The sequence below is a fragment of the Sarcophilus harrisii genome, chromosome 2, assembly GCF_902635505.1.
Source record: "Sarcophilus harrisii chromosome 2, mSarHar1.11, whole genome shotgun sequence".
Lineage (NCBI taxonomy): Eukaryota > Metazoa > Chordata > Mammalia > Dasyuromorphia > Dasyuridae > Sarcophilus > Sarcophilus harrisii.
Genome location: NC_045427.1, coordinates 566,389,311 through 566,406,531, shown reverse-complemented (window position 1 = coordinate 566,406,531; position 17,221 = coordinate 566,389,311). Strand labels below are relative to the sequence as shown.

Sequence of the window (17,221 nt, the reverse complement as noted above, 5' to 3'; positions counted from 1 at the left end):
TTGGAAACTAAATAATCTTATCTTAAAGAATGATTGGGTAAAACAGAAAATTATAGACATAATTAATAATTTCACTCAAGATAATGACAACAGTGAGACATCATACCAAAATTTGTGGGATGCAGCCAAAGTGGTAATAAGGGGAAATTTTATATCCTTAGAGGCTTACTTGAATAAAATAGAGAAAGAGAAGATCAATGAATTGGGCTTGCAACTTAAAAAGCTAAAAAAAGACCAAATTAAAAACCCCCAACCAATTACTAAACTTGAAATTCGAAAATTAAAAGGAGAAATTAATAATATTGAAAGTAAAAATATTGAACTAATAAATAAAACTAAGAGTTGGTTTTATGAAAAAACCAATAAAATTGATAAACCTTTGGTAAATCTGATTAGAAAAAGGAGAGAGGAAAATCAAATTAGTAGTCTTAAAAATGAAAAAGGAGAACTTTCCACCAATGAAGAGGAAATTAAAGAAATAATCAGGGGTTACTACTTTGCCCAACTTTATGCCAATAAATTTGATAACCTAAGCGAAATGGATAACTACTTCCAAAAATATAGACTTCCCAGATTAACAGAGGAGGAAGTAAATTGCTTAGTCCCATTTCAGAAAAAGAAATAGAACAAGCTATTAATCAACTCCCTAAAAAAAATCCCCAGGACCAGATGGATTTACATGTGAATTCTACCAAACATTCAAAGAACAATTAGCCCCAATGCTTTACAAACTATTTGAAAAAATAGGGAATGAAGGAGTCCTACCAAATTCCTTTTATGACACAGACATGATACTAATACCTAAACCAGGTAGGTTGAAAACAGAGAAAGAAAATTATAGACCAATCTCCCTAATGAATATTGATGCTAAAATCTTAAATAAGATATTAGCAAAAAGCCTACAAGAAAATCATCCCAGGATAATATACTATGATCAAGTAGGATTTATACCAGGAATGCAGGGCTGGTTCAATATTAGGAAAACTATCAGTATAATTGGCTATATTAATAACCAAATTAACAAAAATCATATGATCATCTCAATAGATGCAGAAAAAGCATTTGATAAAATCCAACATCCATTCCTATTAAAAACACTTGAGAGTACAGGAATAAATGGACTTTTCCTTAAAATAATCAGTAGTATCTATTTAAAACCAGCAGTAAGCATCATATGTAATGGGGACAAACTGCAACCATTCCCAATAAGATCAGGAATGAAACAAGGTTGCCCACTATCACCATTACTATTTAATATTGTATTAGAAATACTAGTTTTGGCAATAAGAGTTGAGAAAGAGATTAAAGGAATAAGAATAGGCAATGAGGAAACCAAATTATCACTCTTTGCTGATGATATATGATGGTATACTTAGAGAACCTCAGAGATTCTACTAAAAAGTTATTAGAAACAATCCACACCTTTAGCAAAGTTGCAGGATACAAAATAAACCCACAAAAGTCATCAGCATTCTTATATATCACTAATAAAACCCAACAGTTAGAGTTACAAAGAGAAATCCCATTTAAAGTAACTACTGATTGTATAAAATATTTAGGAATCTATCTGCCAAGGGAAAATCAGAAACTTTATGAGCAAAACTACAGACCACTTTTCACACAAATTAAGTCTGATCTAACCAACTGGAAAAATATTAAATGCTCTTGGATAGGGCGAGCAAATATAATAAAGATGACAATACTACCTAAACTAATCTATTTATTTAGCGCTATATCAATCAGACTCCCAAAAAATTATTTTAATGACCTAGAAAAAATAACAACAGAGTTCATGTGGAAAAACAAAAGGTCAAGAATTTCAAGGGAATTAATGGAAAAAAAAATCAAATGAAGGTGGCCTAGCTGTACAAGATCTAAAATTATATTATAAAGCAGCAGTTACTAAAACCATCTGGTATTGACTAAGAAATAGACAAGTTGATCAGTGGAGGAATAGGTTAGGTTCAAAGGACAAAACAGCCAATAACTTTAATAATCTAGTGTTTGACAAACCCAAAGACCCCAGTTTTGGGGATAAGAATGCATTATTTGACAAAAATTGCTAGGAAAATTGGAAATTAGTGTGGCAGAAACTAGGCATTGACCCACGCTTAATACCATACACCAAAATAAGGTCAAAATGTGTTCATGACCTAGGCATAAAGACTGAGATTATAAATAAATTGGAAGAGCATAGGATAGTTTACCTCTCAGACCTGTGGAAGAAGAAGGAATTTATGACCAAAGAAGAACTAAAGATCATTACTGATCACAAAATAGAAAATTTCGATTATACCAAACTGAAAAGTTTTTGTACAAACAAAACTAATGCAGACAAGATTAGAAGGGAAGCAATAAACTGGGAAAACATTTTTAAAGTCAAAGGTTCTGATAAAGGCCTCATTTCCAAAATATATAGAGAATTGACTCTACTTTATAAGAAATCAAGCCATTCTCCAATTGATAAATGGTCAAAGGATATGAATAGACAATTCTCAGACGAAGAAATTAAAACTATTTCTAGCCATATGAAAATATGCTCCAAATCATTATTAATCAGAGAAATGCAAATTAAGACAACTCTGAGATACCACTACACACCTGTCAGATTGGCTAGAATGACAGGGAAAGATAATGTGGTATGTTGGAGAGGATGTGGGAAAACAGGGACACTGATACACTGTTGGTGGAATTGTGAATACATCCAGCCATTCTGGAGAGCAATTTGGAACTATGCTCAAAAAGTGATCAAACTGTGCATACCCTTTGATCCAGCAGTGCTTCTACTGGGCTTATACCCCAAAGAGATACTAAAGAAGGGAAAGGGACCTGTGTGTGCCAAAATGTTTGTGGCAGCCCTGTTTGTAGTGGCTAGAAACTGATGGGTAGATGTCCATCAATTGGAGAATGGTTGAGTAAATTGTGGTATATGAATGTTATGGAATATTGTTCTGTAAGAAATGACCAGCAGGATGAATACAGAGAGGCTTGGAGAGAGTTACATGAACTGATGCTAAGTGAAATGAGCAGAACCAGGAGATCATTATATACGTCAACAACGATACTGTATGAGGATATATTCTGATGGAAGTAGATTTCTTCGACAAAGAGATCTAACTCAGTTTCAATTGATCAAGGATGGACAGAAGCAGCTACACCCAAAGAAAGAACACTGGGAAATGAATGTAAACTGCTTGCATTTTTTTCTTTCTTCCCAGGTTATTTTTACCTTCTGAATCCAATTTTTCCTGTGCAACAAGAGAACTGTCCGGTTCTGCACACATATATTGTATCTAGGATACACTGTGACATATTTAACTTGTATAGGACTGCTTGCCATCTGGGGGAGGGGCTGAAGGGAAGGAGGGGAGAAGTCAGAACAGAAGTAAGTGCAAGGGATAATGTTGTAAAAAAAAAAAAAAAAATTACCAAGGCATTGACTCTGTCAATAAAAAGTTATAATTAAAAAAGAAAGAAAAATACTATTAAGACTTTTTTAACTAATAGTTTTAGGTAGTCCCATGATTTTTTATATTATCATTCCTTGATCTATTTTTGATATTTTTTTCCTATTTTCAAATCTTTTGTTTTATATTTTAATATTTCTCATTGTCTAATGAGTCATTTTCTGTTTAGCCCATTCTAGTGGGTCATTTTCTGTTTAGAGCAGTTAGTTTTGGTTTTTTACTATCTATCATAAGATAATTTGCCATTCTTTTATCCCTAGCTTTTTCCATTTTTTCATCTCTTGTTTCATTTCTTCTAGTTACTCCTGTAGTCTGTGTAGCCAGCACATTTTTCTCCTACATTTTTACTTTAGATAGTTTGGGGTCATTTTCCTCCTTAATTTATCTTTTAGGTATTCTTAGTAGTCAGAGCTTTCCTTGGTTTGATCATCTCATCTGCCTCTGTGTCTAAACTGGAGGTGTTAGGAGAATGGGGATGACTGGGAAGAGTATATTAAATTAAGTCTCTGTAACTGAATGGCATGAGCAGGGCTGGATAGTGGCCAAAACCAGTCTTCTCCTTCAAGGGAGTTTGAGGCTGCTGTACTACTGGGCCTGCTTGGCTGCTCCCTCTTGCCATAGAGTCCAGGAGCTTACTCTCTACCTCAGGTCATTTCCCTTTGCTGCTGGACTCAGGCTGGAGGGCTTACTCCCACATTCAAGTTTCACAATAAATTTTGGATTTAGAGATTATTCAGGATGTATTTTTCCTAGGGTTTTTCTCCAACTTTGTTGGATTTAGGCAAACAAGACCATGTTGGAAGCCACCTGGAACTTCTTAGGACTGCTTTCTTATAAGTTGGGCTCTTGTAGCCATTAGCCATGGGTTCAGGCTTCACTGATGGCCCTAAGCTGGTTGTAAGCTGCTAGCATAATACTAGAGTCACCTGATTTCTTGAAATACGGTATCTAGAATTTTTTTTTTTAATCATGATTTTCAAGTAGTTATGGTAATACTTATAAGTTCTCTCTTCTTAGTCTATTTTCCAGGTCATTTTATAAATCTGCACTAAGGTGTTAACTCGATTCAAAACTGCCTTCTAAAACTCTCATTTTTTTTCTAATTCTTTTTTCAAGCACCCTTATTTCATTTGTGATATGGTTTGGGGTTTGGGGTTTTATTTTTTTAACTTTTGTTCATTTTTTGTGGTAATTCTTGTTTACAGTCTATGTTTTTCTTTGAGGTTTTGCTTGTAAATGGTTTTGAATTATTTCCTTATTCTGGGATTTTGTCTCAAGCATCCCTGGAACTATAAATAAGCACTTTTGATGGGAATTTTTTTTTTGTTACTGTTTACTCATTTTTTTACTTTCTGAAAGTTTTATTTTCTGAATTGGTACTTTGTATTAGGGCCAAGCTCTTGTACTTCCACGGGGAGTGTCTTGGCCTTGCATGGTACTATTTTGTATTCCTTTGGGTCTTACAGCTGCTTTCTCCAAGTATTGAGTGCTTTTATTCTTCAGGAATCTCAGGGGAGGCTCAGGCCAGGGACTTAATATGCAAACTTTCAGTGTGTCCTTTGTACACAGAGGGCAAAATCAAGGTAAAAAACTGATTGCTATCCCTTTGGTCTGTACTTTTCAAGCTCCTAACCCCAATTTGGGTCTGGGTAATAGGCTATGCTCTCGTTGGAGCTCCAGTAAACTGTTACTGGCTCTAACCCCTTTTAACTATTTGGAAGATTACTGACTCAGAGCAACAGAACTGCAAACTTCCCTATGGTCTGAGCTCTATATTATGGTCACTGAAGTTCAGACCCTATCTGAATGCCTTACTTGACTGGTGAATCAGTGACATATAGTACTATTTACTACTGTCTCTTCCTGCTCTTTTCTTAGCACATAGCTTCAAGCCAGACTGTGCTGACTCTGCTAGATGGGCAGCTTTTCCTTTTCCTGGAACAAAACTGCAGATCAGCCTCATTGCCCAACATTCTAAGTCCATACTAGGTCCACTACCCAATTGGAGTCAGAGCTTCTTTCTTCCTGCACAGTTAAGGTAAGTACTTGCTGGATCTATATCTATCCCTTACTTTGGAATACATCTGCAGGTCATACAGTACGTCTTCTCTGTATGTGCAAACCATCTCTAAAGTTAGAAAAACACAGCTGTTTTCTGGTTCCTATTCCTGTTCCTTAGGTTGGAAAAAAATAACTCAGTGTATTTTCTCCTTTTATTTCAAACCCACTCACACCCTCTACATCTTTAACCCTCTCCTCTCACCACTCTCACTACTCTTAGATTTTAGGGGGAGTAGTTGTGGGGAAAGCTAGACTATGTTGTATCCTCCTGCTCCATGATCTTAATCAGTCTCCTCTAATAGTAGACATTTAATAGATACTTTTAAGAGCATATTTATATATGTGCTGTGTTGAAACAGTATTAAGAATGGCTCTTCCTAGATAAGGAGTGATTTTACTCAACAAAATTAATAAGACACCTACATACTTCAATAGAGAGATCATAAAAGGAAAACCAAATGGAAGATTCTTATTTTTACAATCTTATTTTCTAGCTTTGATTTACAATCAGAAATTCTATATAACTTTAATTATAGGAGTAAGGTCCCCTAAAGACTATAGACTGAAACAGTAGTTCCATAATACACAAATCTTTTCCACTTGAGTTGTTTTTCCAAGACTTGCCATGTTATTTGCCATTTTATTGATAATCATTTAAAATAACACTTCTCAAAGTTAAATCATTTGTTTCTAAGTCCTCATTTTATAAATTAAGAAACTGAGGCCTAAGAAAGAAAAGCACATTTTTTAAAGTCAGATAGCTGGTTAATAGCACAAACAGAACTGCTTCCCAAAAACTAGGCCAGGTTCAAAGATTGTACCCCAAACATAACTGTCTTTTGGAGGTTTTGAACTTCATGTAACACCTATAATTTGTTTTATCACAAAATAAATATCTGTATGCCATGAAAAATAGATTTTCCTGGAATCAAATATTTGGGCATAAATTTTTTAAAATTTCAAAAATAAAATCTTTTGAATTAACCCTCTGTCTCCAGCATGTTACATATTAAGCCTCCCCTCTAGAACTAGGTGTGGATCTAACTCCCCTATGCCATAATGTCTCATTTCACTCTTCATATTAATACAATTTCCCATCAAAACCCTATCAGAGAACAATTATAAAACCACAAAACAAACCAAAAAAATTGGCTCATTACCCAGACAAAAGCAAACAAATCAGATTAGGCTGAATTTTGATGGCCCTAGAATAAAACTGTAACTATATTTACAATCATACCGTCTCTTACATGTGACATTTTAGACTTGTTAACAAGTCTTTACTATGGTATTGAGCTAGAGGTATAAAGACAATGCTATCTAGGAGCTTACTTTTTTTGGGAGAGATAGACAATGCATCTGCATGTTTAAAGAGAAGAAATACAAAATAAATGTAAGTTGATTAGGGAAAGACAGTATTAGCAGAAGCAGTGAAAGGCTTCATGTAAAGAGCAGTGCCTAAGCTGAGACTTGAAGGGATTCTGTCAGATTGCAATGCTGAACAAGGGCATTCCAGATATGGGAAACAGTGCCTCAGCACAACCAGGAAATGGAGAAGCAATTGTTAGGACCAACAATAAGACCGTTTTGGCTAGAGTAGAGAATTCAGGAAAGAAGAGCAGATGTTAATAAAATATACTAAGACTAAAAAAAGAAGTAGGAGCCAGGTTGTATGGATTTTAACTACCAAAGAAGAATTTCTGTTTGATCCTAGAGCATTATACAGCCCCTGAAGTTTGAATAGGGGAACAACATGGGCAAATCTGCAAAATCTCCTTTGTGATATCTCCTTTCTGGTGTTTGGTTTTGTGTGTTGGTTTGTTGGTTTTCCAAAAGGGCATTGGATTTGGTTTTGAATTCAGAAGACCAAGTTCAAATCTTAGTTTTCCTACATACTTCTTATGTGACATTGGACAAGTCACTTCTCCAGGTCTCAGTTTGAGGAGCTAAATGATTTCTAAGATTTTTTTCTAACTTTTATTCATGACCTTACTTTAGTGAACTTGTACTTATCCATCTACCTTCTCAAGCATTGCCATGGTAAGCAATAGATAGCTTCCATCTGTGAGACAACTAACCAGGGCAAGGTATACAGTATATATTCCTAGAATGGAATGAAAGCTAAATTGGCTAGGAGAAAAATCAGACTTATAGTCAGCAGGACCACATGCCACTAAGTTAACTAGCTTTAGGCAGATATGTCACTAAGGAAATAAATACCAAAATCACCCATAATTTGTTATTTCTGGTGATTTAATCTATATTATGTAGGCTTTTAAGTAAATTACCATTATTGTATTACAACAATGATTGTTTAAGTTGTCATTTCTTATGACCAATTGACTTGTTTTGTTTACAATTACACACTCACATAGAGGGAAAATTTATTCTTAAGCGTTTCCATAAATTTAGAGACAATTTAGAAAAGGGATGTAGTACAATAAAATAAAATAATTAAGCCAAAAAAAAAAAAGAGAGAGAGAGAGAGAGAGGGAAGCCAGGCACTTAAAGCTAATTACACTCCACTAGTACTAAAAGGCAAGAGGCCAAAGTCTAGGTGATTTTTAACCATTATCAGGATTTGAAGAGTGAAAAGAAAAGGTGGTGGATGCTCTTCCTCTGTGTGCCATATAGCTAAGAAAACATTTATTAGCCCTTCTCTTGCCTAAAAGATACTTGATCTTCTCCTCAAAAACCAAGCAAAATTTTATGAGTAGAATGTCCAACTTGAAGTCAGATCTAGATTCTAATCCAACATTTCTGACTAGTTGCATTAAAGGAACTAGTTATTTAATCCTGCCAATTTAATAAAGCAAGTTATTTAATCCCTCCAAACTTTAGATTTGTAAAATGGTAATAATAATATGTATAGTACCTATCTTTAAGAAATTGTTATAGAACACAAAGTGAGAAAAAATCTTAAAGAACTATAGAAATGGCAGGCGGTGGTGGTGGTGGTGGTTGTAACAGCCAAGAAGGGAGTATTTCATTATGCTTATTAACCTTGTGACCCCCTCTCAGATCTCAGCAACATTTCATTTAAAGCACTCATGAAATTTACAAATGTGGAAAGAACAGTAATAATTTCTCTCTTGCCATAAACATGCTATATGACCTTAGCCTAATTATTTACCCTTTCTGATTCTCTTCAACTAGAAAAAGATGGTAGACTGCAAAGAAAGAATATGTTTACAATCCACTTATGGAAGAGAAAGAAAATATTAGAAATTCTACATATAGTTTTTATCTAAACAATTTTTTTAAGAAATTGAGCTCTATGCAGATTGATACCCTTACTTGATCAGTGTGTTACATGTTCACATATCACATTATGATATATAAGCTATCCTGAGAGAAGAATGGGAACTTCACAGAGCAGAATGTCAACAGTGGTGCCCTCATTTATTTGTTCACATTTGGTAATTTGTGATATATTGCGTTTTCAGTCAGATGGATTTATAGATTATATTATCTAATTTTAACTAAACTAATCCTCACTAAACAGTCATGTATATTTTACAGGATTCCTTCAAACAAACCTTAAATTGATTATAATGTTAATAATTCAAGTACAAAGAATAAGATGGTAGAGCCACTTTCTGACCACTGGTACTAAATCTATATCAACTATATTACCAGGTTTTACACACACATTTACAAATTGTATGTACTACTGTGTTAACATGTGATATATAAAACACTCTCTAAACAAATTTAAAAGAATGAAATGAAATAACTAAAATAAATTACAAAACTTTGTAAATCTCTGATCTAAGAGATCTCTTTAATCTTAAATCCCTCCTAGATCTAGCATTTTCTGCTTTTAAGGGTCTAGAAATTTATACAGCTGCTCTCTGTAATTAGTGAAGAAAATCTCTGCTTTCTCTATTCTACTTTTTTTCTCAGTAGTTGTTTTTACTAGTATAGTAGCACTGTTACTTCCCTATTGCCCACTATGCTTCTTATAGACAAGTGGACTTAATGAAAAACAAAAGACATGTTCACTTTGTAGAAATATTTACCAAAAAAGTATGAGATCTCAGTTTTTGTTTAAGGCTAATCTTACAGAGAAAACAGTCTTTACAAATACTTGTGTGGAATGTGGTAAGTATTTAAAAAAAAAAAAAAAGGCATCAGGCATAGAGAGATTAAAGTTATACTTTTTATTTACTGTTACTCTTATAGAAATGTATTTTAAAACTTCTATTTGTTCAGTATCTGGTAAGTATATTAATAAGCAGACATTTCTCTTTCATACGGGATTAAAACTTCCACCAATGTCCTATATGGAAAAGTGACCCTAGTTTTTTGAGGGCTATGCCAATGGAAATCCACTTTATCAAGTTAGAAAGGTTATGAGTTTGAGCCTCACAAAGGATTGTGTGCCTCTTATATGAGGACCAGTATCAGCTTATGAATTTTGGAGCCACAGTTAATCTTGAAGCATTCTATAAGGTATTAGAGAATCGTGATTTAGAGTAATGAGTAAAGTATCCTATCCATTCCAGTGAGATCTTAAATCTCTTTTAAGTATGGGAATGGAGGAATGTTTACTTAATTTATTTTTTAAGTCCAAAAATACTCCATCTGACTTTTGGTTGGTACTTCATTGTAATTATGTGGATCCCATTCTTGTTTTCTGAAATATATATATATATATATATATATATATATATTTTAAATGAAGGGGAAAGAGGGAAAGAGGACACATTATTCATATAGTGTCTTCAAGTAAATGTTCCATTTTAGGCACCAGTTACAACAGTTTGGCACTTTTGTGCATATAACTTTGATTTATCCCATCTATTTTTGAATTTCTATATTATGCCATTCAAGTTTTCCCCATATTAAGAAAATCCCCTCATATAGCATTATCCCATGAGTTAAGTGACATCATGCATGATCAACTATACATTGCCAGAGCTTTGGAGCCAAACAAATGGAATTAGCTCCACATCTTGAAGTTACTGCAGAACCATAGCCAAGAAGCAAAGACCTATGGAAGCATAACTGTGTCTTCAATGAGAAACTGCTGTCAAATTATTGTTTAAGAGTTCCTTGAGCGTAATAGTAGCTTAATACATGCTTGCTTATTGAATTGGAAAGTGTTAAGTTTCTGAGTAGCCAATGTACTCAGTTTCAGAGGAGCTACATGACAAAAGCTCATTACCTTGGATAATTGGAGGGAAAGGGAAAGGATTTCTTTCTGTTCTAGCAAGAAAGTGCTTTGGGTCTTGTTCCCCTAAAATCAAAAAGGAGAAATTGTATTTGTTGGTAACATTTATGTTTACCTACCTTATCTCCCTCTTTTAACTTATAAAATTACTCAATATCAGGAAATGTTTTTTTTTTTTTTCCATTGATAGAAACATGATAGCAAATTGTACGGTATAATTGTTACTGAAAGTGAAGAAAATATATACTTTACAAAAAGGAGCTATGTGGGAGATAATCTGAATAAACTGTACAGGGTACATGGCCTTAGATCTAGTCATATTAAAGAAATCTTGTATCGACTCTGGGAGATGACTATGAACCACTACATAGAATTCCCAATCCCTCTATTTTTGTCCACCTGCATTTTTTATTTCCTTCACAGGCTAATTGTACACTATTTCAAAGTCAGATTCTTTTTGTACAGCAAAATAACTGTTTGGACATGTATACATATATTGTATTTAATTTATACTTTAACATATTTAACATGTATTAGTCAACCTGCCATCTGGGGGAGGGGATGGGGGGGAAGAAGGGGAAGAGTTGGAACAAAAGGTTTTGCAGTTGTCAATGCTGAAAATTACCTATGCATATATCTTGTAAATAAAAAGCTATAATAAAAATTTAAAAATTAAAAAAAAAAAAAAAAAGAAATCTTGTACCGGAGTTGAAAAAGATCTGTGAGACCATCTAATCCAACCTACCCCCAATTCTACCAAAAAGCCTTTACATAAAAATCTCCAGTGATGGAGAGCTTATTCACTCCTATCTAAAGCAGCCCTTTCCACTTGTGAATACTATAGATTGTTAGAAAATTCTTCATAGTAACAAGTTCAGATCTGTCTCTTGTGCAACTTCCATTAATTGTCCATTTAGAACCAAGTAAAACAAATATTCTCTCTTCTATATGGCATCTTTCAAATACTTGAAAATAGCAAGTTATCTTTTCTCCAGTATAATTTTCCCTGGTTCCCTCGACCAATCCTTTTTTGATCTAATCTCTGCAAACAACTTTTGTTCCAACTCTTCCCCTTCTTCCCCCCCATCCCCTCCCCCAGATGGCAGGTTGACTAATACATGTTAAATATGTTAAAGTATAAATTAAATACAATATATGTATACATGTCCAAACAGTTATTTTGCTGTACAAAAAGAATCTGACTTTGAAATAGTGTACAATTAGCCTGTGAAGGAAATAAAAAATGCAGGTGGACAAAAATGATCATTCTGGACACCACCTTCTATATGCTGTTTTGGCAGTAACTTTCCGAAGTAGTAGCCAGAATTGAATATAATATATCAGATAGATATATCCTATATAGTCGGACTAGATCAGAAGAGAGCAGAACTATCATTTTCCTCATCCTGGATTTGCCTCTTTTAATTCAACCTAAAATAACATTTGCTTTTTTTTTTTTTTTAACTATATTTCACTGCTAACTGTTCACTAAAATCTTTATATCTAATATGTTTCCATACAAGTTTTTTTTTTTTAAACTCATGTTTGTTTTGGTTACATTTCATTTTACTAGATTAACTCTATCATACTTCCTCTCAAACTTTATGAATTTTAAATCTGTCATTCATGAACATGGATAAGCATGATCTTGCCTTTTAAGAAGTTAAGAGTCTAAAAGACAAGATGGGTAACTAATCATACAATTAAAATAATTACAATCATGCAAAAAAGGAAATATGTTAAAGGTTTTGGTATCAGAAAAGTAAACTGAGGAATTAAGAGAATAACTACAGAATAGAGTGAACATTTTGAAACAATGCATCTATGGGTCTTAACAAAAGAAAAGAAATAGTCATTCCCAGTGTTTCCAGGTATATTTTTACATATGGAAAGTCGTGGATACCTTAATCAATTAGGGTCTTTAGTTACTAAGAATAGCAATATAGAATAAAATCACAAATATAAATTTGGACCTTATGTCCATTGGGTATTATGGAGGGAAACGGACATGAAAGATAGCAGAAAATGTGTATTTTATGTAAAAGAATCAATTTTCCCAGCATTCTAGTAATCTTGTGCAAAAAATGTTTAGCTATTCACGAAAATAGGACTTTATGAAGACGGCCATTTCTGTTATACTTTGTATTTGGAAGCCATTACAGAGATACAAGATGAAAAATAAGAGTCATTTGAGAAGAATAGCAATGACAGTTTGATTGTAATATAAGAGGAATAATTGATGAAAAGGTAAATTGGATCCAGATTGTAAAGGACTTTAAAAGCTAAAATGAAAATTTGCTTTTGGTCCTAAAGGCAACAGTCATTAGTTTTATTAAGAAAGCTTGTGACATGAGACTTACACCTTAAGGGATAATTACTATTGACAATTCTTGGAGAACAGATTGGAGAGGGGAAGGAGGTCTTAAGCAAGAGAATCAATTAGAACATTATTGCAGTTGTTTAGGCTAGTGGGTAAGGAGCTAGATACAAAAGATGTGGAGGTAGAAATGACAAAATTGAGCAACTGATTGAGTTTGTGGATAAAAGACAGTGAAGAGTGTAATAAACTATCTAGATTAAGACTATATGATGCTAATTTCAACAGAAATAAGGCTGTTAGGACAGAAAAGAGGTGGATGAATGATTCACTTTGGGGCACATTTAATTAGAGATACCAAGGGGATAGCCCATTTGAAATATCCATTAGGCAGATGGAAATAGAAAGCTAGCATTTATGTAGGACCTACAACTTGCCATGGGCTGGTCTGTTAAATACTTCATAATTTCATTTGAGATTCACAACCACCTAGGTGCTATTAACCTCATTTTACAGTTGAGGAAACTGAGATAAACAGAAATTGAGTGGACTTGCCCAGGGTACAAAGCTGTTAAGTGTCTGAAACTAGATTTGAACTTAGGTCTTTCTGATTCCAGACCCAGCAACTCTATCCATTGTACCATCTAGCTGCCTCTTAAGATACATGGATTTGTAAGCCACCTTCATATAGATAATTAAATCCACCTTAAAGCAGATGAGTCCACCAAGTGAGAATATAGAGAATATGAAAGCATAGGACAGAGTCTTGCAGTGTACTCACACTTAGGGGGTATGAACATATGGGAAGGTGGGTATATTATTCACCTAGCAGCTTGTGGCTGAATTTCTAAAACAGGTACTGAAGAAATGGTTTTTCTTGTGGGAATGGGAATTGTATGGCCCTGGCACAAAAGGGGTATGAGTAGGAAAGAAAATCAAAGGGACTAGGAATAGGTTCATTTGATTATAACCTACCTGCTGTGAGTGAAGAGCACAGGCTCTAGCAGAAACCAAACAATCCTAATAGCCATTTTAAAAATCACATCTTTAACATATTCCTATTGTGAAGTTGAATATGTTGCATCAGTACAATTAAGCATCAAGAAAAGGGTGGAGCTTTCTGGAGAGACCTTTGTGTACAAAAAATTTCCTTCAGACTAAGGTTTGTATTGTCAGCCTTGTCCAAAATATCTTTGTGTGTGTGTGTGTGTGTGTGTGTGTGTATATATATATATATATATATATATGAGAGAGAAAGACAGAGCACATATTGTAGTAATGTTATTTGTTCAAGATGGGCCAATATATATACTCAAGATAATGACAGATTTTTGAATGCTAGTGATTTTATGTATTACTCTGGTCCAATTAACATGCCTTTTTAGTGATGTCCAATTAGAGCAAAATTAGCTTAAAGAATTTTATCTTACCACATTTACACATATTTTTGTATGCCTTAAAAATGAAAATAATTTTTTAACCACACTTAACATTCTTCCTGCTTCAAAATTTTGACCATAGCCAGTAGAAGTTTTTGTAAATGAAATGTGTTTTTTCCTTGTCATGGGGCAAGACCGATTTTACAAGATGGATGGTTGTTTGCCCCCAAATATAAACATATCAGGATGTTTTTTATTTCTCAATCTTCCCCAAAATGTTCTCTCTTAGCTCTCCTACTTTAAATCTCTAACCATATCAGAGATGCTAATGAGGTGGAACTGTAGCAATTATTTGTCTTCCATTTTCTGGAATTTGGTGATACTTTACAATCACCTTTACATTCACATTTAAGATCTGGGGCTTAAATATGCTACCTTGTAATCATTCCCAAATCAACTTTCTCTCTGGGGCAGATGCCAAAGCTGTGTGGTCAATCTTCCATTTTTAATTGAAAGTTTTCGTTGATACAAGATATTGTAGAAGGAATGATAGATTTTAAGAATTGGAACTTCCAGTATAACTTTGCCACAGAGGAGGCCTCAGCTTTGGGATTTTGACTTGATGACCTCTGAAATATGCTTTGTGAACTTATTCCAGGAAAATAACATTAATGTTTGCTCTATTCAAAGGGAAAATAAAATACAACATACAGCAATTCTGAAATGGCAGAAGTGAAGTCAATGTTCCGGGAAGTCCTTCCTAAACAAGGTAATCACGTCATTAAACACTCTACATTGATACTCTTCTAGTTTTCTGACCATATGATTTGTTTCCCACAACTATCATTACAAAGTTTGCCCCATTCCCATTATTTATCTGGGCCTCTTCTTTCTATATGTAAAATTATTGATCTGATCTCCAGGACCCTCTCTAGTCATAAATCCTATGATCCTAAAATCTTTACATTTTGAAACTATGGAACATCTCTGTATCCAAGACCTAATAGGTGGATATAAGTGTCATGTCTCCTGACTCCTTTAACTTGGAAGTCAGCAATCTTTAAAGGCACAAAGCATTTTTGTTGTTGTAGGAGAGTGGCTTACTATAGGGAAGACTGTCTTTGAGAGTCTGGAAAACAGTTCAACTTTTTACATATTTTGTGACCTTAGGAAAAGTCATTTAACTTCTCAGTACAGCTCTTAATAAGACTCTTAAAAGTTAGATTCTCTGTTTGGGATTTTGAGCAGGGGGAGGGAAGGTTTCAATCCCCCTTATGCTACTAGTTTTAAACCTTTGGATATCCTTTAATAGAAATAGGGATAGAGACTAGATTCAATTCATTGAATATAAAATTTGAATTTAAGCTCCTCCCTGAATTCCAGAACTGCCTTACTTTTCTATTTGTATCTCAAGCACTTAGCTTTGTATATGCTAATATTTCATTCATTCATTGTATTGGGAACTCCCTTAACCATCTGCAAATTGGTGGCAACTCTGCAATTTTTATCTTGTCAGTTGCCTGTTCTAGAACACAAGCTGAGTGACTTGTCCAGGATGATACCTGTGTATCAGAAGCAAGAAGTTAATCCAGGTCTTCTGGGTTGGAAAAATTCTTGCTCTTATCACACTGCTCTTAACCATTTCTTAATTCAAATGGAATGCAGTATTTTTAAATTTGCCTGACCCTACATAGATTTACTAAATACAACCAAAGATCCAAAGTGATTTTGCAAGGAAGACTTTCTGGTTTTAGATTATCATCCAGGTATACAAATGCTAATCTCTTTAACTAAAAGTCTAACGGAATTTACCTGCCTGAAACAAAAGGAAATAACTAGGTCAGGTCAACTGCTAGAGCAGCCCAAGACTTAACTCCAAATCAGCACTGCATTTATCTACTGTAGCATCCTGCTTCACCAGTCTAGATTTTCACTTGTCACGAAGGTTAATAAAAAAAAAAAAAAAAGACTTTTGACTCCCCCAAATCAATAACTGGTTTCTCACTACTCTATCCTGGAAGAGTTTCGTCTCTATGGGTGCTGATCTCAGCTATGTCACTACAAGTTATCAGCAAAACTCAAATCAGACTTCACATAAAACATTTGCCCACTGGTGGTCCTTAATCATTTAAGTAGACCATAGGGAATTCCAAAGCTTCATCATATTTTTGTATTGTGAAAATGCTGTGGGCAGTTTCACTGCCAAACTCAGTTTTAAGTACAAAGCCAAAAAATTCCACTACTTTGCTCTATAGTCTATTAATGTTTATTTCTTCTTTAAACTTAGGACAGTTGTCTGTGGAAGATGTGGCCACCATGGTGCTGTGCAAACCCAAACTTCTGCCGCTAAAATCTTTGACTCTTGAAAAATTAGAAAAAATGCAGCAAACAGCACAAGAAACTATTCGCCAACAGGAAATGGCAGAAAAGGAACAGCACCAAACAAACCAATGAATAAATTTATTCATCAATTTTGTTACTTTCATTTGAAAGAGTTTTTCAAAGTAATTCACATTTGTTTACTAAATCTGTAATTTTTATTAAAATCAAACAACATGGTGAATTTAAGCTTTTATAATTCTTATTAGAGACTATGGTTCAACTTAAACTTTGGCCATATTTTACTTTAATGTTTGTTCTCTTTTAGGAGTTCTGGAATTAAGTTCCACCACAAAATTGCTGTTTATCTAAATGTTATTTAACATTCCTGTTTTTTATCTATTTTAGAGCTCCAACAACCCATAAAATGTGTAATTTCATGAAAACTCTATACATTGGTCTTTTGCATGCTAGATCAAGACTAAAAAGTTTATTTTTTAAG

The 17,221-nt window shown here is 34.0% G+C and overlaps 1 protein-coding gene across 5 annotated transcripts in view; it reads left to right on the top strand.

The window, feature by feature from the left end:
* The window catches only part of BBIP1 (BBSome interacting protein 1), a 38,428-nt gene extending 21,208 nt beyond the window's left edge, over positions 1 to 17,220 (top strand). For 4 of the 5 annotated variants that reach the window (XM_003755395.3, XM_012541237.3, XM_031955843.1 and 1 more), the window contains exons 2-4: positions 5,346 to 5,505; positions 15,091 to 15,169; positions 16,688 to 17,220. In XM_003755395.3, the coding sequence (XP_003755443.1) occupies positions 15,124 to 15,169; positions 16,688 to 16,854 (213 nt within the window). In that variant the 5' untranslated portion in view covers positions 5,346 to 5,505; positions 15,091 to 15,123 and the 3' untranslated portion in view covers positions 16,855 to 17,220. The remainder of the gene's footprint in view (positions 1 to 5,345; positions 5,506 to 15,090; positions 15,170 to 16,687) is intronic. The other variant, XM_012541240.2, reaches the window with a different exon arrangement.
* The last annotated feature ends 1 nt before the right edge of the window (position 17,221 follows it).